Source organism: Trachypithecus francoisi, unplaced genomic scaffold (genome assembly GCF_009764315.1).
Source record: "Trachypithecus francoisi isolate TF-2019V2 unplaced genomic scaffold, Tfra_2.0 Contig00137, whole genome shotgun sequence".
In the NCBI taxonomy this organism is placed as follows: Eukaryota; Metazoa; Chordata; class Mammalia; order Primates; family Cercopithecidae; genus Trachypithecus; species Trachypithecus francoisi.
Genome location: NW_022680485.1, coordinates 83209 through 109185, shown reverse-complemented (window position 1 = coordinate 109185; position 25977 = coordinate 83209). Strand labels below are relative to the sequence as shown.

Genomic DNA, 25977 nt, shown 5'->3' with positions numbered 1-25977 from the left:
GAGATACTGTCTTCTCCTGCCTGGGCCCTGCATAAGTTGTATATTTTGACATGTCACTGGGTTCAACACATGTGTGATTCAGCTCTCTCACATGTACCACAAGCGTGGGGTTATTGGGACATTTATTTTTGTTCATCATCTCAGTGATATGACTTCTGTCCTCCCTGAACCCTGTGAAAAAGAAAGATTGTGACATATCACTGAAACCAGAACTTAGGTCATGTGACTCTTCTATCTAGCAACCACATATTCTGAATATTGTGACATTTCACTGGGCAAAACACTTAAAAATTGGGAGTCTCCTGCCTCAGCCCTGTCTACAGGTGTTCTTGTGATATGTATCTGCATCCATTACATAAAGGATATGATGCCTTTTCTGTGGGGAAAAGAAAGAGAGATCAGCCTGTTACTGTGTCTATATAGAAGGAAGTAGACATAAGAGACTCCATTTAGTTCTGTATTTGAAATGTTGTTAATCTGTGACCCTACCCCCAACCTTGTCCTTGCAAGAAACATGCGCTGTGGTGACTCAAGGTTTAATGGATATTGGGCTCTGCAGGATGTGTCTTTGTTAAACAAGTACCTGAAAGCAGCTTGCTGGTTAAAAATCCTGCCCGTCCCTGGGCAATGGAACATCTCCGGGTAAAAACCCATTGTGTGCTTTGTTTACTGAGCAAGGAGAAAACCACCTTTAGGAATAAGGTGGGACTTGCTGGAGCAATACTGCTAAAGGTTTACGGAGATGTTCGCATATGCATCTCAAGGCACAGCATTTTCCTTTAAACTTATTCATGTTACAAGGATTTTTGTTCATATGTCTTACTGCTGATTTCCTCCCTACAATGATCCTATTGTCCAGCCACTCCTTATCTTTTTTTTTTTTTTTTTTTTTGAGACGGAGTCTTGCTCTGTCGCCGGGGCTGGAGTGCAGTGGCCGGATCTCAGCTCACTGCAAGCTCCGACTCCCGGGTTCACGCCATTCTCCTGCCTCAGCCTCCCGAGTAGCTGGGACTACAGACACCCGCCACCTTGCCCGGCTAGTTTTTTGTATTTTTTAGTAGAGACGGGGTTTCACAGTGTTCGCCAGGATGGTCTCGATCTCCTGACCTCGTGATCCGCCCGTCTCGGCCTCCCAAAGTGCTGGGATTACAGGCTTGAGCCACCGCGCCCGGCCCACTCCCTTATCTTTTTGATGGTAAAGATAATTATCAATAAATACTAAGGGAACTCAGAGGCCAGTGCCGGTGTGGGTCCTCTGTAAGCTGAGTGCCGGTCCCCTGGGCCCCGCTTTTCTTTCTCTATACTTTGTCTCTGTGTCTTGTTTCTTTTCTCAAGTCTCTCGTTCCACCTAACGAGAAACACCCACAAGTGTGGAGGGGCAGGCCACCCCTTCACTTTTCTGCCTGCACTCTGCCCACAGGAAAGATTTTGACACACTACAGGGACCAGCCACCAGGTGATGTGTCTCTCCTGCATGTGCATAACTTTCAGGAAAAAATTGTAACATGCCACTGGGTGTAAACCCAGATGATGTGACTCCCCTGCCTTGCCACAGCCCTCAGGGAAAAAATTTACATATCATTGGCCCAGCATCCGGGTGATGTGACTCTCCTAGGTGTTTTCTGCCAACGAGTTCGTTGGTAACATATATCTCGGCCCAGCTCATAGGTTTGATGATGGCTCTAATACATTGTACCAGCCAATAGAAGAGATAGTGTCTCTCACAGCTAGGCTTAGAAAAAGGAGTAAAGGGGACAGGCATGGTGGCTCATGCCTATAATCCCAGCACTTTGAGAGGCCAAAGTGGGTGAATCACCTGAGGTCGGGAGTTCAAGACTAGCCTGACCAACATGGAGAAACCTTTTCTCTACTAAAAATACAAAATTATCAGGGCATGTTGGGGCTTGCCTGTAATCCTAGCTACTTGGGAGGCTGAGGAAGGAAAATCATTTGAAGCCAGGAGGCGGATGTTGCAGTGAGCTGAGATGGCGCCATTGCACTCCAGCCTGAGCAACAAGAGCAAAACTCTGTCTCAAAAAAAAAAAAAAAAAAAAAGTAGAATCCCGGTCTCCTCTCTGTATGAAGGTTACAGAGAATTACCACTCTCTCGTTCTCTCGTTTATTGTATAAAGCACTTGGATGGTACAGAGCATATCATCACAGGACCCAGCAAACAGGTTAGATTGTATTTCATGTAAGCACACCCTGCCAATTTTTAAAATCGTCATCCTCACACATGGAAAAAACCCATAATTCTCATGGACAGATGCAGTCCACAGTCGAAATTGTGACTATCACATGTGAACATGGGGCCGCAGTTGTGATGGCGACTCATTCTTAAACCCAGGTCATAGGTGCGTGAAGACTCTCCTCTCTGGACTCAGCCAATTGGAGAGATGTTGACCACATAAGATCATGGGTCCAGAGCAGCACAAAGTTCGCAGAGCAGGTTGCAACTCTCATGCACACCATTTACCATCCTCAAAGTGACCTCATAGGGCCAACCACACAGGTAAGATTGTGAAACTTATATTCACACCCAGTCAATAGCAAAGATTGTCATCAACTTAAACACACTCTACCAGTACTTTGGGAGGCCAGATCACTTGAGGTCAAGAGTTCCAGTCCAGCCTGGCCAACATGTTGAAACCCAGTCTATGCTAAAAATACACAAAAACAAACTCAAAAAACCAGGTGTGGTGGTGGGTTCTTGTAATCCCAGTTACTTGCGAGGCTGAGACAGGAGAATCGCCTGAACTCTGGAGGTGTACGTTGCAGTGAGCCAAGATCGTGCCACTGTACTCCAGCCTGGGTGATAGAGTGAAACTCAGTCTCAAAAACAAAAACAAACAAGAAACCCAAAATAGTTTAGGAGAACAAAAACAAAACTATAAGGCCGAGCACGGTGGCTCACACCTGTGATCCCGCGTCATTGCACTCCAGCCTGGAGGACAAAAGTGAGACTTCATCTCAAAAAAAAAAAAAAAATTGCCAGCTGCGTGCAGTGGCTCATGCCTGTAATTCCAGAACTTTGGGAGGCCGAGGCTGGGTGGATCACCTGAGGCCAAGAGTTTCAGGCCAGCCTGGCCAGCATGGCAAAACCCCGTCTCTACTAAAACTACAAAAATTATCCATGCATGGTGGTTTGTGTCTGTAGTAACAGATACTCATGAGGCTGAGGCAGGAAAATCAAACCCAAGAAGTGGAGGTTGAAGTAGGCCAAAATTGTGCCACTGCACTCCAGTCTGGGTGACAAAGCAAAACTCAGAAAAAAAAAATTGCCAAAAAGAAAAGTTCAGGACAAGATCCATTTACAGCTCAATTCTATCAGACATTCAAAATGTTGTGGCTGGGCGTGGTGGCTCACGTCTGTAATCCCAGCTCTTTGGGAGGCCGAGGCAGGTGGATCATGAGGTCAGGAGTTCGAGACCTCCTGACCAACATAGTGAAACCCCATCTCTACTAACAAAATAAAAATTAGCCCTGCATGTTGGCGGGCACCTGTAATCCCAGCTACTCAGGAGGCTGAGGCAGAAGAATTGCTTGAACCCGGGAGGCAGAGGTTGCAGTGAGCCGGGATCATGCCACTGCTCTGTCTAAAAGAAAAAAAATATATAAGTCAGTCTTGTAACTTTTCCTTTTGGTTTTGCCCTTGTACTTTTTACTTAAAATAACTTTAAGAAGTAAAAAATGCCTATCTACATCCATTCCTATCTGCCCTGGAACACTTAATTGGCTATAAGTCTTTTGACTCTTAAGGCCCTCAGCCATAGGGAATCTTGCCAAGGGAAAACTGACACTAGAATTATATGACTTCTGTGACAAAACCTTTTCTATCCCAAATACCAGTATACTGTGCAATACAAAAGTTGGGGGAAAAATATATTTGTGTACTTTTAACAAGTCTATAACAATTTAGACACCAAGGACCAGGCATTTCTTGCATTGAATTTATACACTCCTCAGGATGCTATACCTATGGAGATAAATTGGCTGGAAAAGAGATTAAATTTATTCAATTCTAATTTAATGTTGGTCCTACAATTCTCAACATTTATCACAAGATCCAAATAACTTGACAAGAAGGGTAAATGCACTGTGAGTCTGAGCAAAAACTATGAAGATGCATGCAGTGGTTTTTTGGTTGGTTAGGCTGTTTACTGCCCTCTGACTCTACCTATAATCTTGTTTGCCTAATCCTTGCTATCTTTTTATATGTTTCTTGTAAATATCATGCCAGATACAGCAGAAGGAAAGGCAGAATTAAAGACCTGAATCATGATAGCTCAGAAAATAGATTTGATCTGGCATTTTTTTTTATTTTATTTTTGTTTTTGATTATACCCTTGACCTGACTCCATCTCACCCCTTAAACAATTGGCTGTTACATCAGGTCATACCACGTCCTCCCTGCATTATCCAGATTGCTAATATTTAAAACTATTACCACCAGCTAGACTACTCTAGGACTGAGCCTTTCTAGCATTGTGGGACCTCACCTAATGACCAGATCAGACAACTCTAGGAGTAACCCTTCCTAGTGCCATGGGACCTGCTGCTGTTGGCCTGCATATGCATTCTGTGGAATGCTTTTTGGCCAAGAACAGGGACTGAGGACTAAGCTCTGTTTTTTCTTTTTTTTGAGATGGAGTCTCACTCTGTCGCCATGCTGGAGTGCAGTGGCACAATCTTGGCTCACTGCAACCTCAGCCTCTGGGTTCAAGTGATTCTCCTGCCTCAGCCTCTTAAGTAGCTGGGATTACAGGTGTGTGCCACCACACTTGGCTAATTTTTGTAATTTTAGTAGAGATGGAGTTTCTCCATGTTGATCAGGCTGCTCTCGAACTTCTGACCTTGTGATCTTCCTGCCTCAGTCTCCCAAAGTGCTGGGATTACAGGTGTGAGCCACCGTGCCTGCCCTCTAATTTTTTTATTTTGCCCAGATTCTTATGTAAGGGGTCTAGGGATTCATGCCCTACAAACCACAAATTCTCATCAGATGGGGTTTAGTTGACCTTATGTGTCAGGACTTACTTTTCAGTCTGACTCTGGCATAACATTATGAGACAAGAAAAAAATATTTAAACTCAAAATGTATTTCCTTTCCATACCTTGAAATTACCTGGCAAAGTCTCTTTTGGGAAAAATTAACATTCTGTAGAGAATCCCCTTCCCCCTTTATATTCCTTTTTCTTTTTGCAGATGCAGGAGATAATCAACTAAGAGCCAGGCACCTGTTTAGGTCTGATAAGAAACATTTTACAACCTGCTCTCTCTTTTAAGTCACCTATCTGAGAGATTCCTCTGTACAATAAAACTTGGTTTCCATAATCCTTTACCTTAACCTAAACCTTCCTTTTCATTGATCCTAGGTCTTCAGATAAATTCTACCAATTGTCAACCACAAAATATTTAAATTTACCTGGAAGCCACCCACTTTGAGTTGTCCCGCCTTTCTGAACCAAGCCAATATATTTCTTTTCTTTTTGCTTTTTTTTTTTTTGACAGTGTCTTTCTCTGTTGCCCAGGCTAGAGTGCAGTGGTGCAATCTCTGCTAAATGCAAACTCTGCCTCAACTTCTGGGCTTATGCAATTTTCCTCCCTCAGCCTCCTGAATAACTGGTAATAAATGTGCAGGCTACCATGCTCAGTTAATTAAAAAAAATTTTTTTAGACATGTGTTTTTGGCATGTTGTGCAGGCTGGTCTCAAATTCCTGGGCTTAAACAGTCTTCATTTCTGGGTCTCCCAAACTACTGGGATTATAAGCATGAGCCAACATGCCTGACCAGAATTTTTTAATTTAATTTTATTTTTTATGTTTTTGAGACAGAGTCTCACTGTGTTACCAGGCTGGAGTTCAGTGGTGCGATCTCGGCCCACTATAACCTCTGCCTTCTGGGTTCAAGTGATTCTCCTGCCTCAACCTCCTGAGTAGCTGAGACTACAGGTGCACACCACCACGCCTGTCTAATTTTTGTATTTTTTAGTAGAGATGGGGTTTCACCATATTTGCCAGGCTGGTCTCCAATTCCTAACCTTGTGATCCACCCACCTCAGTCTCCCAAAGTGCTGGGATTACAGGCGTGAGCCACTGCACCCGGCTCAGAATCTTTAATATGATATAAAAAAGCTAACTATATTTAGATTTGTTAGCTAAGAGAAAATTTGAAAAAACATCTTTTATTAAATGTTAGAAGCAAATTTTTGGTCCTGCAAAAGAAATAGTACTTGAATGTAAATTTCCTCAGCAAGGCAATATTTACTTTTATAGAAGGGTGCATCTCACGAATGGAGCAATGGCAAGAGCACACCTGAGGAAGGGAGGGAAAGGAGTTCTTAGCCCTTACACAGGTAGCCCCTACTGCTGTATCATTCCCCTGTTGGCTAGGGTTGGACTGCACAGTTTAAACTAATTCCCATTGGCTGTTTTAAAGAGAGGAGGTGTACAAGCCAGAGTGGTGGGGTGAGCAGTTTGGGCGAGAAATACTTTTATGGAACAGGTGACCACAGGTGACTCAGGTCAGAGCAGGTGTAAACTACTGATTAGTACTGGTGGGAAGGTTGTTTACTAAAACTGGAGACATAAACAATGAAGAAGTTAAACTTTAAAATGGAGAATAAAGAATAAGAGAGCTGAATATACTGACATACTGATTCTTTGAAGATAAATTTAGAACTCACTGTATTTAACATTAGAATACATAAATAAAACAGTTCAAAATTACTTCCTAGGGGATTTCACTAAGAATTAAAGAGTTAATGAAATATATATATATATATATGTATATATATATATATATAAAACTAAGACTACTGGATGTAAAAAAACTAATTATTCAAAGAGTGTGTTTAAGGCCAGGTGTCGTGGCTCATGCCTTGTAATCCCAACACTTTAGGAGGCTGAGATAGGCAGATCATTTTGAGCTTAGGAGTTCGAGACCAGCCGGAGCAACATGGCAAATTCCAGTCACTGGTTAAAATAAGGAAATAAACCGGGCATGATGGTGCACTCCTGTAATCCCAGCTACTCCAGAAGCTAAGGTTGGAGAATCGCTTGAACCTGGGAGGTGGAGGTTGCAGTGAGCCGAAATCATGCCACTGCACTTCAGCCTGGGTGACAGAACAAGCTTCTATCTCGGAAATTAAAAGAAAATAGAGAGTGTATAAACAAAAGAAAAATATGCTCTTGATGAAAAAAGTTAGAAACATTTGTCTGTTTTGAAATTACTTAAAGGTTGTTTCAAATTGAAAAAGTAAAAATAATGTAGGTTAAAATAAAATATAAAAAGTTAAAAAATGATCCGGCATCGTGGCTTGCCCATGTAATCTCAGTACTTTGGGAGACTAAGACAGGTGGATCACCTGAGACCAGGAGTTTGAGACCAGCCTGGCCAATATGGTGAAACCGCATCTCTACTCTCTACTAAAAATACAAAAAATTAGTCGGATATGGTGGTGCACACCTATAATCCCAGCTACTTTCGAGAGGCTGAGGAGGAGAATCTCTTGGACCTGAAAGGCAGAGGTTGCAGAGAGCTGACTGAGATCACGCCACTGGACTTCAGCCTGGGCCACAGAGCAAGACTCGGTCAAAAAAAAAAAGAAAAAAATTAGAAAATTATAAGAAATCATACAATATATATAAAAATCTAGAGAGGTCAAAAAGACCAATGTACTTTATTTTATTTTTATTTTCTATTTTTTTTTTTTCTGGGGTGCAGTGGCATGATCTCAACTCACTGCAACCTCTGCCTCCCAGGTTTAAGCGATTCTCCTGCCTCAGCCTCCTGAGTAGCTTAGATTACAGACGTGTGCCACCATGCTCAGCTATTTTTTATTTTTCATTTTTTTGAGACAAAATTTCACTCTTACTGTTCAGACTTGAGTGTATTGGCGCGATCTAGGGTTACTGCAACCTCGGCTTCCTGGTTCAAACAATTCTCCTGCCGCAGCCTCCTGAGTAGTTGGGATTACAGGCATGTGTCACCACGCTCAGCTAATTTTGTATTTTTAGTAGAGATGGGGTTTCACCATGTTAGCCAGACTGGTCTTGGACTCCTGACCTCAGGAGATCCACCTGCCTCAGCCTCCCAAAGTGTTGGGATTACAGGTGTGAGCCACGGTGCCCGGTTGAGGGACTTACAACGTTTTATCAAATTGGCTTTATTATTGATAATACACTGTTAATAAAGTAAAAGTTGATTTTCTCTGGAACAAAAATTTTATGTATTATTAATATACATAAAATATTTTTGTTCACATTTTGAGTGCATTGAAAAAGAGAGCAAAGAAGAGACAGGGTTTTCCCATGCTCTGAGGTGGGCCTGGCTGAGCTCAGGGAGGAAGCCCTGCCTGAAAAGGCTGCAGCCTAGGCTGGCACTCTTTCTTTATTCAGCCCAGTGTCTGATCACATCTTCTGTCACTCAGGGCCTGAGAAGGCGGGGTCTTAAACGTTATCTAATCAGGGATGCTGAACTGGGAACTGTCCAATCAGGCACAAAGCTGGAGCAGACAGGGCGGCTTCCGGGATGTGGCGGGGCCTTTGTCTCTTGCTGCCGCTGGAGCTCTAGGTCTCCTCTTCACTGCTCTGTATCCTATGCTCCAGGAAGCCCAGCCTGTGTGGCCCTGTGACCTGCAGGTATTGGGGATCCACAGCTAAGACGCCAGGAACCCCTGGAAGCCTAGAAATGGTGAGAGTGCTAGGTGCGACGTCCCGAGAGAGGGAACGGGGCTGGTTGAAACCGGTGGGAAGCGGCTGTGGCGGGACTCAGGCCTCTCCGTATTCAGCTCCACGATCTGTGCCCCGAGTTCTCTTTGCCCAGTTCGGCCTCAGTCCCCTTTAGCGATACAATGGCGGCTGCGCTGACAGCCGGGCTCCGGGCGTCCTGTCTCTTCCCTGCCCAGTGACTGTGCCCTGGCCTGGAGCCCTCTCTGGGCAGCTCTGCACCGGCAGCGCCGCGTCTCTTCCAGTTTGTGCAGGGACCACGGGAGGGTTGTCAGGGGAGAATCCTGACTCGGGGTGCTGGTTCATGAATAGGAAGAGTTTTAGTCCGTGAGCTTCCCAGGGCCTGTTTTTTCCTATTAAAAATTTATGGGCGTCACCTCGAAAATATTAAATAATCAAAGAGTGATTCAAAAATTTTAGAGCACCCAGCTATGGTTTGTAATTTGTGGTCCATGAAAGGACTTGAAGGAAATATTTTTATAAGGTTCATGATAAAGAGAACCAAATTCAGTAATTTGTTAGGTACAGTTATGTAGTTTCCTTTTTTTTTTTTTTTTGGTTTTGTATTGTTTTTTTGAGGAGGAGTTTTGCTCTCTCACCCGGGCTGGAGTACAATGGCATTATCTCAGCTCACCACAACCTCTGCCTCCTGGGTTCAAGCAATTCTCCTGCCTCAGCCTCCCTAGTAGCTGGGATTGCAGGCGCCTGCCACCACACTAGGTCAGTTTTTCTTATTTTTAGGAGAGACGGGGTTTCACCTTGTTGGCCAGACTGGTCTCGAACTCCTGACCACAGGTCTTCCACCTACCTTTGCTTCTGAAAGTGCTGGAATTAGAGGCATGAACCACCTCTCCCTGCCTCGTTTCTTAATTTTTACAATCAAGGTGGAAATATCCTGGTTATGTAATCAGAGCTTAATTGGCATTTTATACTTGGTTAAGCCTAAATTTTGTTTCTGCCAATGTAGTAATCTACCAAAAAATGCTCTTGAGTTTAGATTTTTATTTTCAGAAGTAGAAATCCGGGGACTAGAGACACCTCAATCTAATTACCTGCCACTTAATGATTTTCACACTCCACAGGGGACTGATTTTTCCCTGAATTTTTTACATGTGTCCCAAGCAGGGCCTCAAGTCTACCCCTCATCCCCTATTCCTCCAGCCTAACTCTGGCTTGCAGTAAAATACTAAATTTCCAGTTTCGTCTGACATCCCCAAATGCCAGTTTCTCCTCCCTAATTCATTTTATCAACTATTTGTCCTGTAGTGTACATTTTGATACCTATTTTAATCATTTTTATTTTTAGATGTTGAGACAGAGCCTTGCTCTGTCACCCAGGCTGGAGTGCAGTGAGGCACTGTAGGCTTACTACAACCTCTGCCTACTGGGCTCAAATGATCCTCCTGTCTCAATCTCCCAAGCAGCTGGAATTACAGGTGCCCACGACCACATCTGGCTAATTTTTGTATTTTTAGTACAGACAGCATTTCACTATGTTGGCCAGGCTGGTCTCAAACTCCTGACCTCAAGTGGTCCCCCCGCCTTGGCCTCCCAAAGAGCTGGGATTACAGACGTGAGCCACCGCATCTGGCCAACTAATTGTTTTTTTGACAAAGCATTTGATGGCACATTTAAAAAGATTTGTTTTCTTTTTGTAAATATTTCCTATGAGAAGAAAGCAAATAATAATCTCCTGACACTGTATTGTAAAATATCTCTGTGCATTTTTTTCTTCTATTTTCCCTAGACACAGATATCTTATCAGAATGTTTTTGGGTCAGGTTTTCCTTTTGGAAACTTTATAGGGTGATGTGTCTTCAGTCACACTTCAGTTTTTGCTTGGACCTGGGTTTCAGTACTGTATGGGGATAAACCAAGATACCCACCATGGCTATGTCTGCTACAGTGTCTAGTGAATATCAGCTACTGGGTCATATTCTCTCATAGGACAACCTGAGGTATTGAGTGTAGCTTCTCAAGTGTGCAGGTGGATGCCCTGAGGCTAAGAGGCATTTCCTGGTGCACCTTTTTTTAAAGTTAATTCCTTGAGACATTAATATTGCCTTCACCCAATTCAGCTTTCATTTCTTGGAGACACATTGCTGGTCAGCCAATCAGATACTAGTATTGAGGAGAAAACAAATAATTTCTGCCTCCTGGATTCCTTTAGGGGGCAGAAAAATAGTACAAGAAAAAAAGTAAAAAAATTTCTAGAAAAAAGATACCCACCACTCCAAAAGACAAAAAAAAAAAAACAAAACAAAACCCAAAAAACTGACCCCAGTGAGATAGTATAAGAACTTGCAGAGTAAAATGCTCCTGAGGCACTCACTAGGGGCAGAGTTCAGAGTCTCCTGAGAGGAGGTTATTGAGCACTTAAGTGAGCATGATGGGGTGGGACAGTCTCTCAAGTAACTGAATGGCCTGACTTGACACATGAGGAAGACATATCTGTACCTTGAAAAGCTTTGTTCACTTCTTTTGACCTAAGGGTTTTTTTTTTTCTGTCTTATTTATTTACTTATTTTTGAGTCGAAGTCTTGCTGTATCGCCCAGGCTGGAGTGCAGTGGTGTGATCTCAGCTCATTGCAACCTCTGCCTCCTGGGTTCAAACATTCAAGGAATTCTCCTGTCTCAGCCTCCCCAGTAGCTGGGATTACAGAGATGCACCACCATGCGCAGCTAATTTTTGTATTTTTAGTAGAGATGGGGTTTCACCATGTGGCCCAGGATGCTCTTGAATTCCTGCCCTCATGATCCTTCCACCTTGGCCTCCCGAAGTACTGGAATTACAGATGTGAGCCACCGTGCCTGGTTCTGTATCCTGGTATTTTGATTTTTGAGTTTAATGCTAAATTTTATGTGATGAAACTTAGTACCTCCTAAAAGTGTTCCCATGTGACTATTTTATTTATTTATTTATTTTTTGAGACAGAGTTTCACTCTTGTCACCCAGGCTGGAGTTCAGTGGTACAATCTCAACTCACTGCAACCTCTGCCTTTTGGGTTCAAGTGATCCTCCTGCCTCAGCCTCCTGAGTAGCTGGGATTACAGGCGCTTGCCATCACACCCAGCTAATTTGTGTATTTTTAGTAGAGATGGGGTTTCACCATTTTGGCCAGTCTGGTCTCGAACTCCTGCCCTCAGGTGATCCACCCACCTTGGCCTCCCAATGTGCTGGAATTACAGGCATGAGCCACTGTGCCCGGCTAATTGTTTACTACATGATTTTTGATACAAATAATAACATAATACATTTATTGTCTGAAAGGAATAAATACATTTGCTTTTCTTACTGAGGTGTAAGATGTAAGCACCTTAAAATTTTCTTCCCTTATATGAACACTGCGTAATTTTGCTGAATTATTCTACCACCTAGTTATAGTTTCAAAAACCAAGTTAATAACTCTGACATAGAAATTAAAGCTTAAGCCCAGTGACTCCAAGCTAAGCCTAATATTGAGTCTGCAAAAGGAGGTTTTTTTTCTTTTTTTTTTTTTTGAGGAGGAGTCTCGCTCTGTCGCCCAGGCTGGAGTGCAGTGGCCGGATCTCGGCTCACTGCAAGCTTCGCCTCCCGGATTCCCGCCATTCTCCCGCCTCAGCCTCCGAGTAGCTGGGACTACAGGCGCCTGCCACCTCGCCCGGCTAGTTTTTTGTATTTTTAGTAGAGACGGGGTTTCACCGTGTTAGCCAGGATGGTCTCGATCTCCTGACCTCGTGATCCACCCGCCTCGGCCTCCCAAAGTGCTGGGATTACAGGCTTGAGCCACCGCGCCCGGCAAAAGGAGGTTTTTAAAGGCCCAGTTAGCTCCTTTTGGGGGGCCTCCCCTGCAGATGTCCCAGCCTGCTCACCCCAGCTATGGAAGAAGGCTCTTTACTGAGAGAATCTACAGAGCCCTGGAAAGCTGACAACCCACACGCAGATGCAGTTAAGGTTAATGTAAAAGGGTATTAGGAGGGTCTTGCTGAAGATGAAGTTATTGTTTTGAGGCAGTTTCTAGACTTTTTCAAATAAAAGTTAGATACATGTAAAAAATTGAATTTCAAAGGAGTATTGCAACAGGAGGAAGTAGCAACTATAAGATTTTCAAAGATTGAAAAGATTAGGCAGACAATGACTTTTTTTTTCCCTAGGGAAAAGCAAACACGATTAGTAATGAGGTAGGAGGGGAATGTTTACATGGAGGGTAATAAAATCAGATTTTAGATCAGAGAACGTTTTACCCTGAGATCAGCATATTCTTAGGATAAACATAAAATGGTGTTGTATGGTAGCTCAGACTGAGGGTAGCTCAAAGTTCAGGAGCCTGTGGGAAGAAAATATACTTACGTTCAGTTTGATTAAGAAGTATTTTATGTTTACCACTGAAGACAAAGTCAGCTGAGTTTTAATGAGAAAAAGGAGAAAATGCACAAAGCATTTTTCTGGCTGTGTGATAGGTAAGAAAAGAGAGCAAAAAATAGATACTGTCAAGGTTTCAGAGAAAAGGGAATACTTTATACACTGTCAACAGTTTACATTAATTCAACCATTGTAAAAAGCAATGTGGCAATTTCTCACAGAACTAAAACCAGAATTACCATTTCACCAAGCAACCTCATAATTGGGTATGTACTCAAAGAAATATAAATTATTTTGTCACAAAGACACATGCACAAGCGTGTTCACTGCAGCACTATTCACACTAGCAAAGACATGGAATCCACTTGAATGGCTATCAATGGTAGACTGAATAAAGAAACTATGGTACGATCAGGCACAATGGCTCATGCCTTTAATCCCAGCACTTTGAGAGGCCACAGCAGGTGGATTGCCTGAGCTCAGGAGTTTGAGACCAGCCTGAGCAATATGGAAAAATCCCATCTACAAAAATGGATCTCTAAAAAAAAATACAATAAGAGAAATTAGGCATTGTGGCACACGCCTGTGCTCCTAGCTACTTGGAGGGCTGAAGAATGAGAGTATTGCTTGGCCCACCACAATGGCTTATGTCTGTATTCCCAGAACTCTGGGAGGCCAAGGTGGGTGGATCACCTGAGGTCAGGAGTTCAAGACCAGCCTGGCCAACATGGTGAAATCCCATCTCTACTAAAAGTACAAAAATTAATCAGGCATGGTGGTGTTGGGCATCATAATGAAAAGCATTTTTTGTTTGTTTGTTTGTTTTGTTTTTTTCCCCATAAAGTGTTTTTGGAGAACATAAAAGAGAATTTTATTAATCATAGCTCTTTATCATCTATGTACTTCATCTTTTTCCACCTTTATTCTTGGTCTCATATTTTTTTCACTTGACTTTGTTGGGGTTGTACCTTTTTTTTTTTTTTTTTTGAGATGGAGTTTTACTCTTGTTGCCCAGGCTGGAGTGTAATGGCACAATCATAGCTCACCGCAACCTCCGTCTCCCAGGTTCAAGCAATTCTCCTGCCTCCATCTCCTGAGTAGCTGGGATTACAGGCATGTTCCACCACGCCCGGCTAATTTTGTATTTTTACTAGAGACAGGGTTTCTCCGTGTTGGTCAGGCTGATCTTGAACTCCTGATCTCAGATGATTCACCTATCTCAGCCTCCCGAAGTGGTGGAATTAGAGAAGTGAGCTGCCACACCTGTCCTGGGTTGTATCTTTTATGTGAAAATGGTAAATATAACTACAGTGTTCTGCTGAGTTCTGTGAGTAGCTCTATCAAATCAGTACGTTTCAGTAACATTATGGGAGTCCCCAGTTTTTAAACAGTATCTCAGAAGCATAGATGAGCTTATAGAGTTTGTGACTGGCATCTGCAGTGAGGACAGTGTTGTGACACTGAGCCCTGAATCAAGGTCTGTGCTGACTCTTGGTGGTGTCAGAATTCAAGTGTTAGACAATAAGTTGGTGTTGGAGAATTGCTTGGTGTTCACAAACTCTACAGATTGGGTGCTAGAAGAAAGATATCACAGACTCCTGGATTAGAATAAACCTTTGAATGTCCAGGAATGAGAGGCTGTGCTCTCCTCTACACAGGCTGTGACACTGTCCCTTGTTCAGTGATTCCAGCTCCCCTTCCATAGTGACAGAGAACCTAAAACTTAGAGGAAAGGAGCTGTGATGGCAGATCCCCTTTTGCCACAGCCGCCACCACAAGATTTTTACCCTCTAACTAACATACTCATTAGACATTAATGTGTCCACACCTCTCCCAGGACAGGGAACCACACTCAGGAATTTTACTACAGCATTTTTGATCTTAAGTGTTTTTCTGCCAAAAACTTATACAGAAGTGTCTCCAAGTCTCCTGGCGTATTCCCACCTCCAGACACTGAATCTGCAGCAGCAATCTGTTTTGTCAACCAACCTAGGGGTCCGGACCACCTGTTCATAAACTCGTCTGCCTGCATGGACCCAGAAATAAATGAGTACAGCCCCACCTGGGCCACTATCTGTAGCACAAACCGGTCCTTCTACCTGGAGTGTACTCTTCCCCACCCAGGGAGTTTTTTTTTAACTTCTACTTTTGGTTTAGGGGTACACGTGCAGGTTTGTTATACAGCTAAAATTGTGTCATGGGGGTTTTATGTATAGATTATTTTGTAACTAAGGTACTGAGTATAGCACCAAAGAGGTATTTTTTCTGACCCTGTTTCTCCTGCCACCCTTCACCCTCAACTAGGCCTCAGTGTCTGTTGTTCGTCTCTGTGTTCATGTTTTTATTATTTAGCTCTTACTTATAAATAACCTGCATTTGGTTTTCCATTTCCGCATTAGTTTTCTTTCTTTCTTTCTGGTTTTTTTTTTTTTTTTTAGACAGTTTCACTCTTGTCACCCGGCTGGAGTGCAATGGCGTGATGTTTGGTTACTGCAACCTCTGCCTCCTGGATTCAAGCAAGCAATTCTCCAGCCTCAGCCTGCCAAGTAGCTGGGATTACAGGTGCCTGCCACCATGCCTGGCTATTTTTTATATTTTTTAGTAGAGATGGGGTTTCACCGTAATAGCCAGACTGGTCTCCAACTCCTGACCTCAGGTGATTTGCCTGCCTCGGCCTCCTAAAGTGTTAGGATTACAGGCGTGAGCCACTACGTCTGGCCTCTGCATTTGTTTTCCAAGAATAATGGTCTCCAGCTTCATGTTGCTGTAAAGGGCATAATCTTGTTTTTGGTTATTGTTTTCTGTTTGTTTGTTTTTTATGACCACACAGTATTCCATGATGTTTATGTATCGTATTTTTTTATTATTTCGTTTTAATTTTAGAGACAGGGTCTCACTGTTGCCCAGGCTGAAATGCAATGGCATGATCGTGGCTCACTGCAACCTCCGCCTCTTGGGTTCAAGCAATTCTCCTGCCTCAGCCTCCTGAGTTGCTGGGATTACAGGTGCCTGCCACCACGTCTGGCTGATTTTTGTAGTTTTAGTAGAGACGGGGTTTCACCATGTTGGCCAGGGTGGTCTCGAACTCCTGACCTTAAGTGATCTACCCACCTCCACCTCCCAAGGTGCTGGGGTTACAGGAGTAAGCCATTGTGCCCGGCCCTTTTTTTTTTTTTTTTGAGACAGTCTCACTCTTGTTGCCCAGACTGAAGTGCGATAGTGCCATCTCAGCTCACTACAACCTCCGCCTCCCAGGTTTAAGCAAATATCCTGTCTCAGCCTCCCGAGTAGCTGGGAGTACAGACGCCTACCACTACCGCGCCGACTAATTTTTGTATTTTTAGTAGAGATGGGGTTTCACCATGTTGGCCAGGCTGGTCTTGAACTCCCGACCTCAGGTGATCCACCCACCTTGGCCTCCCAAAGTTCTGGGATTACAGGCATAAGCCATCGTGGTGGGCCAAGCAATACTGTCATTCCTCAGCCTTCCAAGTAGCTGGGACCATGGGTATGTGCCACCATGCCTAACTAATTTTTCTTATTGTATTTTTTTTAGAGATGCATTTTTGTAGATGGGATTTTTCCATATTGCTCAGGCTGGTCTCAAACTCCTGAGCTCAGGCAATCCACCTGCTGTGGCCTCTCAAAGTGCTGGGATTACAGGCATGGGCCATTGTGCCTGATCATACCATATTTTCTTTATTCAGTCTACCATTGATAGGCATTCAAGTGGATTCCGTGTCTTTGCTATTGTGAATAGTGCTGCAGTGAACACTCTTGTGCATGTGTCTTTATGACAGAATAATTTATATTTCTTTGGGTATATACCCAATTATGAGGTTGCTTGGTGAAATGGTAATTCTGGTTTTAGTTCTGTGAGAAATTGCCACAGTGCTTCTTACAATGGTTGAATTAATGTACACTCTTAACAGCAGAGTATAAGCATTCCCTTTTCTCTGAAACCTTGACAGCATCTAATTTTTGACATTTTAATAGCCGTTCTCACTGGTGTGAATGGTATCTCATGGTTTTTCTTTGCATTTCTCTAATGATTATTGATGAGCATTTTATTACATGCTTGTTAGCCAAATGTTTGTCTTCTTTCGAAAAGCATCTTTTTCATGTCTTTTGTTTACTTTTTAATTAGGTATTTTTTTCTTGTAAGCTGTTTAAGTTTCTGATGGATTCTGGATATTAGACCTTTGTCAGAAGCATAGTTTGCAAATATTTTCTATTATTCTGTAGGTTGTCTGTTTACTGTGTTGATAGTTTCCTTTTCTGTGAAGGAGCTTTTTAGTTTAGGTCCAATTTGTCAATTTTTGCTTTTGTTGTAATTCTTTTGGTATTTTCATCCTGAAATCGCTGCCAGTTTCTATGTCTAGAATGGTATTTCTTCAGTTATCTGCCGGGTTTTTTATACTTTTAAAATTAGCGTTTCAGTCTTTAATTAATCTTGAGTTGATTTTTGCATATGGTGTAATAAAAGGGTCTAGTTTTAGTCTTCTCCATGGTGCTAGCTGGTTATTCCACAACCATTTATTAAATAGGAAATTCTTTCCACAGTTCTATTGTTACTTTTGTTGAAGATCAGGTAGTTGTAGGTGTGTGGCATTATTTCTGGGCTCCCTGTTCTGTTACGTTCATCTATGAGTTTGTTTCTGTACCAGTTCCATGTTTCTTTGTTTACAGTAGCTCTGTAGTATAATTTGAAAACAGGTAATGTAATGCCTTCAGCTTTGTTGTTTGGCTATTCAGACTCTTTTTTGGTTTTATATGAATTTTACAGTAGTTTTTTTTTTAGTTCTGTTAAAAATATTTTGGTCATTTGATAATAAATAGCATTAAATCTGTAAATTTTGGAGGATAGTCTGATCACTTTTAGGATATTGATTTTTTCTATTTATGAGCAAAAAGTTTTCCATTTATGCCATTTCTGACTTCTTTAAGCATTGTTTTGTAATTCTTATAGAGATCTTTCACCTTCCTGGTTAGCTGTATTCTTAGATATTTTATTCTTTTTGCAGCAGTTGTGAATGGGATTATGTTTATGATTCATATTTGGCTTGAATGTTGTTGATTCGCAGGGATGCAACTAATTTTTTTCCACTTATTTTGCATCCTAAATTTTTTTTTTGCCAAAGGCATGTAAAAATATATTTTTACTTTAAAAAATAACTTAGTTATAGTAATATTTTGCCTATATCTTACCAACATGTAGCTGACAGCTAAAATTTTGCAATATAGATATAATAAATAGGGATATATAAGAACTACAGGAAAATCTCCAAAACCCATTAGAGTTCAAATGTGAAAACAGAAAAGTTTTAACACTAGAGAATTCACTACGGTGAGCCCAAGCAATATATAGAAAAGAGTCTAGAAAAAAGGCTGAGGTGTTAAATACATTTTTACTTCCTCTTGCTCAGAAAATGTTGGAGAGCTATAAAGTTCTGTAAAGTTCTTAAGGTGACTCGCCCAGCCCTTCGTAGCTAGTGCCAATCCTGGCCAAGCCAGCTTTCTTTTTTTTTTTTTTTTTTTTTCTGAGACGGAGTCTTGCTCTGCCGCCCAGGCTGGAGTGCAGTGGCCGGGTCTCAGCTCACTGCAAGCTCCGCCTCCTGGGTTTACGCCATTCTCCTGCCTCAGCCTCCAAGCAGCTGGACTACAGGCGCCCGCCATGTCGCCGGCTAGTTTTTTGTATTTTTTAGTAGAGACGGGGTTTCACCATGTTAGCCAGGATGGTCTCGATCTCCTGACCTCGTGATCCGCCCGTCTCGGCCTCCAAAGTGCTGGGATTACAGGCTTGAGCCACCGCGCCCGGCCCCAAGCCAGCTTTCTTGTGTGTCTGCAAACAATACGTGAGCCAAACAGCACCAGTGCCTGCTGAAAATGGGTTCTGACTGGTGGATTTCCTCATTTTGCCAAGACAGATTTTTTTTTTCTTTTGTTTTTTTTTTTTTTTTTTTTTTGAGACGGAGTCTCGCTCTGTCGCCCAGTCTGGAGTGCAGTGGCGCAATCTCGGCTCACTGCAAGCTCCGCCTCCCGGGTTTACGCCATTCTCCTGCCTCAGCCTCCCGAGTAGCTGGGACTACAGGCGCCCGCCATCTCGCCCGGCTAGTTTTTTGTATTTTTTAGTAGAGACGGGGTTTCACCGTGTTAGCCAGGATGGTCTCGATCTCCTGACCTCGTGATCCACCCGTCTCGGCCTCCCAAAGTGCTGGGATTACAGGCTTGAGCCACCACGCCCGGCCTGATTTTTTTTTTTTCTAAATTGTTTTTGCAAACAACGCATAACAGGTTAAAAAAATACTTCATAAGAATATTATTTTAGAAAACCCATCACAAAACTGCAAATACAGCTTCGGAAGCCCTTCTGTTCAACTGTGGTTAGTTTAGTTTGTTTTTGTATCTTCCACTCCAAAGGAAATAAGTTGGCATCCTGTTACTTTCTTTTTTCCATGACATTCAGCACCTCATCCAAAAGTGAGGGCACCATATCAAGCTGCAGGGAGAGGAGGGAACCTGTAAGGTCAGAGAGGGACTCCTCTGACGTAGTCTTTCCCTCGATGAGCTCTCATGGTGCGGGATGGTGAAACATGTCTTCGACTGGCCAGTCAGGGTATTATTTGGACAGGCTGGAGGAGTGGCTGTCCCTGCCCTGTCTGGACTGAGATGGAGAACTGCTGGAGCCCCATGAGGTGTCCCGGTGGACTTTTCCTTTCTCTAACAGACTGCTTTTCACGTGAGCTTTTTCCTCCATGACAGGCTTGCAGCTAAGCCTTGGCAGCTTTATTGGTCCAAAGGACTTCTGTTTGGAATTAAATTTCACCGGTGACAATAAGAGCATTATGAGAGCTTGGGACCCTCTAGTGATCGTGAGGGAGATGGCATTTTTGACCACTGAGGAGGGTGTTTCTGTGAACACAGAGTCTGAGGTGCTGTTTTACCGGAAGAACTTATTATGCCCAGGGAACTGATCCACATGTGCTTTCTCCTAGTTTCCAGGTAAAAGCTCATAGTTCCCTTGAAGAAAGGAAATATCCCCAAAGATGTCCTGCTTGGCCCTCTTTGCCGATTTGGATGGTGTGGCAAAAGTCTCCAAGAGGGGGACTGATGATATCGGGAGACAGAATGTCTCTCAGTTTAAATTTCTTTCCTTTCTTGTTATTGGCTGCTTTCAGGTAAATTGGGGCCTTGGCTGGCATTTTGGAATTTGAGAATGTCTGTTTTGCAGTCGGAAAAAAGGGCCACTTTTTTCACAGATGTTATGTTTCTGAAGAATCCTTTTCGATAGGAACTGTCACATCATTTTTCTCAAGTGGCTTCAGAAGTGGCTCTAGCTGTGTGCGGTTCCGGCGTGTTGAGCGGTTACCCGCAGGGAAGACAGGCCACCTGAGTGCACTGCCCTGGCCAGGCTGCAGCTCCCCAGGTGCCTTGCAGCCCGGGATTGGTTGGATGTGGAGGGCTGTGTCCTGAAATTATACTGAAGTTATTTGTAAGTTTAAAGAGCTTTTCTGCCAAGACTCTACGGTTTTCCTGATGTAGAATCCTGTTGCCTGCAAACAGGGATAGTTTGACTTCCTCTTTCCCTGTTTAAATGCCTTTTATTTTTATTGAGGTGTAGTTTTGCTTTGTCGCCCAGACTGGAGTGCAGTGGCACGATCTTGGCTAACTGCAACCTCCGCCTCCCAGGTTCAAGCGATTCTCCTGCCTTAGCCTCCTGAGTAGCTGAAATTACAGGCACGTGACACCACGCCCGGCTAATTTTTGTATTTTTAATACGGACGGGGTTTCACCATGTTGGTCCGGCTGGTCTGGAATTCCTCACCTCGTGATTCACTCGTCTTGGCCTCCCAAAGTGCTGGGATTACAAGCGTGAGCCGCTGCATCTAGCCAAATGCCTTTTATTTTTATCTTTTGCCTGATTGCCCTGAACAGGACTTTCAATTTTATGTTGAATAGTAGTGTTAAGAGAAGGCATCTTTGCCTTGTGCCAGTTTTCAATGAGGAATGCTTCAAGCTTTTTTTTTTTTTTCGTTTTGAGATAGAGTCTCCCTTTGTCTCTCACGCACAGTCTCGGCCCACTGCAGCCTCCACCTTCTGGGTTCAAGCGATTCTCCTTCCTCAGCCTCTTAAATAGCTGGGATTACAGACACCCGCCGCCACACCTGGCTAATTTTTACATTTTTAGTAGAGACGGGGTTTTGCTATGTCAGTCAGGTTGATCTCAAACTCTTGACCTTAGGCGATCCACCTACCTTGGCCTCCCAAATTGCTGAAATTACAGGAATGAACCACTGTACCCATCTGCTTCCAGGTTTTGTTCATTCAGTATGTTGGGGCTGAGGGTTTGTCATAGATAACTTATTTTGAAGCATATAATACCTTCAATGCCTAGGTTGTTGAGGATTTTTAACATGAAAGATGTTAAAGTTTACCCAAAAGCTTTTTCTGCATCTGTTGAGGTAATCTTGTGGTTTCTGTCTTTAGTAGTTCTGTTTATGTGATGAATCACATTTACTGATTTGTGTATGTTGAAGCAACCTTGCATTCCCAAAATAAATTCTACTTGCTCATAGTGGGTTTGCTTTTGGATATGCTGCTGGATTTTGTCAGTATGTTGTTGAAGATTTTTGTATCATTGTTCAAAGATATTGGCCTGAATTTTTTCGGTTTGTTTTATCTCTGCCAGGTTTTGGTATCATAGTAATGCTGTTCTTATATAATGAGCTGGTGAGAAGTTACTTTTTCTTTTCTTTTTTTTTTTTTTTTTGAGACGGAGTCTCGCTCTGTCGCCCAGGCTGGAGTGCAGTGGCCGGATCTCAGCTCACTGCAAGCTCCGCCTCCCGGGTTTACGCCATGCTCTCGCCTCAGCCTCCCGAGTAGCTGGGACTACAGGCGCCCGCCATCTCGCCCGGCTAATTTTTTGTATATTTTAGTAGAGACGGGGTTTCACCGTGTTAGCCAGGATGGTCTCGATCTCCTGACCTCGTGATCCGCCCGTCTCGGCCTCCCAAAGTGCTGGGATTACAGGCTTGAGCCACCGCGCCCGGCACTTTTTCTTAATTATTTAAAATAGTTTTAGTAGAAATAATACCAGCACTTTTTTGTACATGTGGTAGAATCCAGCTATGAATCTGTCTGGTCCTTGGCTTTATTTGGTTGGTAGGCTATTTATTACTAATTCAATTTTTGAGCTTCTTATTCATCTATTTAGGGCTTTGATTTCTTTTTTGTTCATTCTTGGAAGGATGTATTCCTTAATAATTTTTCATTTTTTCTAGATTTTCTCGTTTGTGTGCACAGAGGTGTTCATGGTAGACTTCAAGATATTTTTGTGGGGTCAGTGCTAATATCTCTGGGTATTTAGTTTGTATAATTTTGAGATTTTTAAATTTCCTGAGGATTTTTTTATTTCTGAGTATGTGGTCAGTTTTAGAGTGGTGATAAGAAGAATGTATGTTATGTTATTTTTCGATGAAGAGTTCTGTAGATACCAATTAGGACTATTTGGTCAAGTGTTGAGTTTAGGTTATAATATTTTGTTAATTTTCTTCTTCAGTTATCTGTCTATTAGTGCTTGTGGGATGTTGTAGTCTCCCACTATTATTGTGTCAGAATCTAAATCTCTTCATAGGTCTCTAAGAACATGCTTTATTCATCTGGACCTATGAGTTTTATGTAACACCTTTCTCTCTTCTGTTTTGTCTTCCATAAACATTCTTTTGTGCTCGCCCAGTGTGCAAAATTTAGATGTCCAAGAGTTCAAGAACATGTTTAGAGACGTGGCTTCTGTAAAATTAAATATAAATTAGAAATAAGAGACTACAAGTAAGAGAAATATCTTACTAAAATAAAATCTCTTTTCTTATAACATTTAGATTGTGTGTAGATTTTTATCTCCCTTTTTTTGAAATATATGTAAATCATATTAACAGCTGAATAAACCTTTTGTCTTTTTTTTTTTTTCTCAGGATTGTCTTTATCTGGGACCTGAGATTAGTTGCTTCATTTTTGCTTTGGCAAAAGATTGTTCTTATGATTTTTAGTCTTTTAAAGTTGACACAGATCTGTTCAGAGTAACACTCATTTCAATAGCACACAAAAGTTGAGTGTAAAAATAGGATTAAATTTTGCAATATAGGAAAGATACTGAGTAAGTTGACAGAAACCTGATTATCTATGGTAATTATTTGCAGGCTAAAGTATTTATACTACAAAAGCAAAAAGAGTTCAGTTTATGGCCGGGCGCGGTGGCTCACGCTGGTAATCCTAGCACCTTGGGAGGCCGAGATGGGCGGGTCACCTGAAGTCCGGAGTTATAGACCATTCTGACCAACATGGAGTAATCCCGTCTCTACTAAAAATACAAAATTAGCTGGGTATGGTGGCGCATGCCTGTAATCCCAGCTACTCGAGAGACTGAGGCAGGAGAATCACTTGAACCCGGGAGGTGGAGTTTGAGGTGAGCCGAGATCATGCCATTGCACTCCAACCTGGGCAACACGAGCAAAACTCCCTCTCAAAAAAAAAAAAAAAAAGAGTTCAGGTTTTAAACTGAAAAGTGGAGTGCATTTTCATACCTTTGTTTCTGTTTATTACTTAAGTGCAATTAGCATAGTTATGTGTAATGTTTGTAGACAACCTGCATTCATATACATTCAACTGTATTTTCTACAAGAGTATAAAGCCACAATATTTACTTTGAATGAATTCCTTAAATAGTTGTTCTAATATTGTGATTCATACTTTTGAAATGTAGTTTTTCAACTGAATTATAGTTACAGAAAATTTTTAAAAATCCTACATACATTTTGAGTCATATATTAGAATTATTCATAATTACATTTATATCTAATATCCAAATAAAATTTACTACCAAATTGTTACAGTAGATATTAGTCTGATATGATTATTAATTTAACCAATAGGGATAGTTATAGGTAAGTATAATTTTAGTATGTTTAATTTCAGAAATTGGAATGCTGCTATTACAGGACAAATAAAGGCAGGTGATTTGGCCACCCAAAAACTGTAATAACTCTTTAATTAGCTATGTTGCAGGCTCATGTATATTCCATTATATTAACACAGTCAGATTTTAATTTTTTAATCAAAAAGTGCTGGTGGTAGTTGTCAGATATATTTCTATTTAGATGCCACATTTAATGGGCAGCAGATTAGAGAGCAGCAGAGATGGAAAAAAAGTCTTTTAAAATTCTGCTGATAATATGCCCCCTTTCTTCATAACACTCATGTTTCTCATGCTATGAGTAGCTATGCACTTCGGGTACTTAGAGATTCTTTTTAGAGGAATATTTTTCTAGCTGACTTGATCAATCTTACATGTAACCTCAGTTTTTTCTTAAGATGCTTTTAACTTCTTTTTTTTTCTCTCAATATCATCTTTCTTGGAATGAGAGCTGTTTTTGTTTCGAATGCTTTGTGTATCTGTTTTAGAAGCCCTATTAGTATCCCATAATGTCTGTGAAAGATGTGGGCTGTCACAGTGAGAACTCTTAGAGCTATCTCTATCTGGATGCATGCTGGAACTCCAGCAGTATATTTTCCATGTCACCATTGTAAATAGAAACTGTGGCTTAAATAATGCTTGTAATCCCATTATTGTGAAGGTGCAATTCTACCCAGGAGGCCTGCAGGCTCTCCTTCTGCAGGTCAGGCTTCACTTTATTTTTGAAATGGATTCTTCTCCATTGCCCAGACTGGAGTGCAATGGTGCAATCTCGGCTCACTGCAACCCCCTTCCAGGTTCAAGGGAGTCTTCTGCCTCAGCCTCCCGAGTAGCTTGGATTACAGGTGCCCACCCACCATGCCCAGCGTGTATATATATATATGTATTTTTTTTTTCACCATGTTGACCAGCTGCTCTTGAACTCCTGACCTCGTGATCTGCCCACCTCGGCCTCCCAAAGTGTTGGGATTGCAGGCATGAGCCACCACACCCAGCCAGGCTTCACTCTTTGATGTTACACTGAAGTGCTCGTGCGGCAATTGTCATTCACCTGAGTTGAGCTGCCAGCTGTGAGCACTGTGCTGTGGGCTGTACCACAGTGGCAGATAGTAGGAAACAAAAGAGGACACTGGCCACCAGAAGAATGGAAGCAGGAGTGTGCTAGCCCAGTCCTCAGGGAGTAGAGAGCCACTGCTTTAAAATAGAAGTAGCCAAAAAGATAGCACCCTATTCAACCACTTTTGTAGAAGAGTGAAAGTCTGCCTTCAGCGGGCAGCTGGCTTCAAGTTGCAAAACTACCTTCTGCCATGAATATGTGAAAAGCTTATTTTGTCATTGAATATAACCAATTAGCATACAGGGATGGCCTCCCCAGTGACCAGGTGAATTTAGGATGAACTACCTATGACATGGCGCTGTACATTCTTCTACTTGTGAACTAATTATGGTAACCGTCTTTATTCTTTTTTTTTTTTTTTTTTTTTTTTTTTTTCTTTTTTTTTTTTTTATTATACTTTAAGTTCTAGGGTACATGTGCATGACGTTTATATCATGTATAACTCCCCCATGCAATCCCTCCCTCTCCCCTCCCCATGATAGGCCCCAGTGTGTGATGTTCCCCTTCCCGAGTCCAAGTGATCTCATTGTTCAGTTCCACCTATGAGTGAGAACATGCGGTGTTTGGTTTTCTCTTCTTGTGATAGTTTGCTAAGAATGATGGTTTCCAGCTGCATCCATGTCCCTACAAAGGATGCAAACTCATCCTTTTTTATGGCTGCATAGTATTCCATGGTGTATATGTGCCACATTTTCTTAATCCAGTCTGTCACAGATGGACATTTGGGTTGATTCCAAGTCTTTGCTATTGTGAATAGTGCCGCAATAAACAACCGTCTTTATTTCTTTTCAATCCTTAAGCAGATGGATTGTAATACATGTG

At 42.2% G+C, this 25977-nt stretch overlaps 1 protein-coding gene and 1 pseudogene across 9 annotated transcripts in view; one reads left to right on the top strand and one right to left on the bottom strand.

Moving 5' to 3' along the window:
* The window catches only part of LOC117064905 (zinc finger protein 91-like), a 338773-nt gene that overhangs the window by 291666 nt on the left and 21130 nt on the right, over positions 1-25977 (top strand). Inside the window, exon 1 of one of the 9 annotated variants that reach the window (XM_033179218.1) lies at positions 8459-8692. The exons of 7 other annotated variants lie outside the window; for them this stretch is intronic. Coding sequence is in view for 1 of the 2 variants with exons in the window: in XM_033179144.1 (XP_033035035.1) it covers positions 8690-8692 (3 nt within the window). In the remaining variant the exon portion in view is untranslated. Of the gene's footprint in view, positions 1-8458; positions 8693-25977 lie in introns of those variants that run through there. One more of the 9 variants, XM_033179144.1, reaches the window with a different exon arrangement.
* On the bottom strand, positions 19509-20321 carry LOC117065370 (annotated as a pseudogene).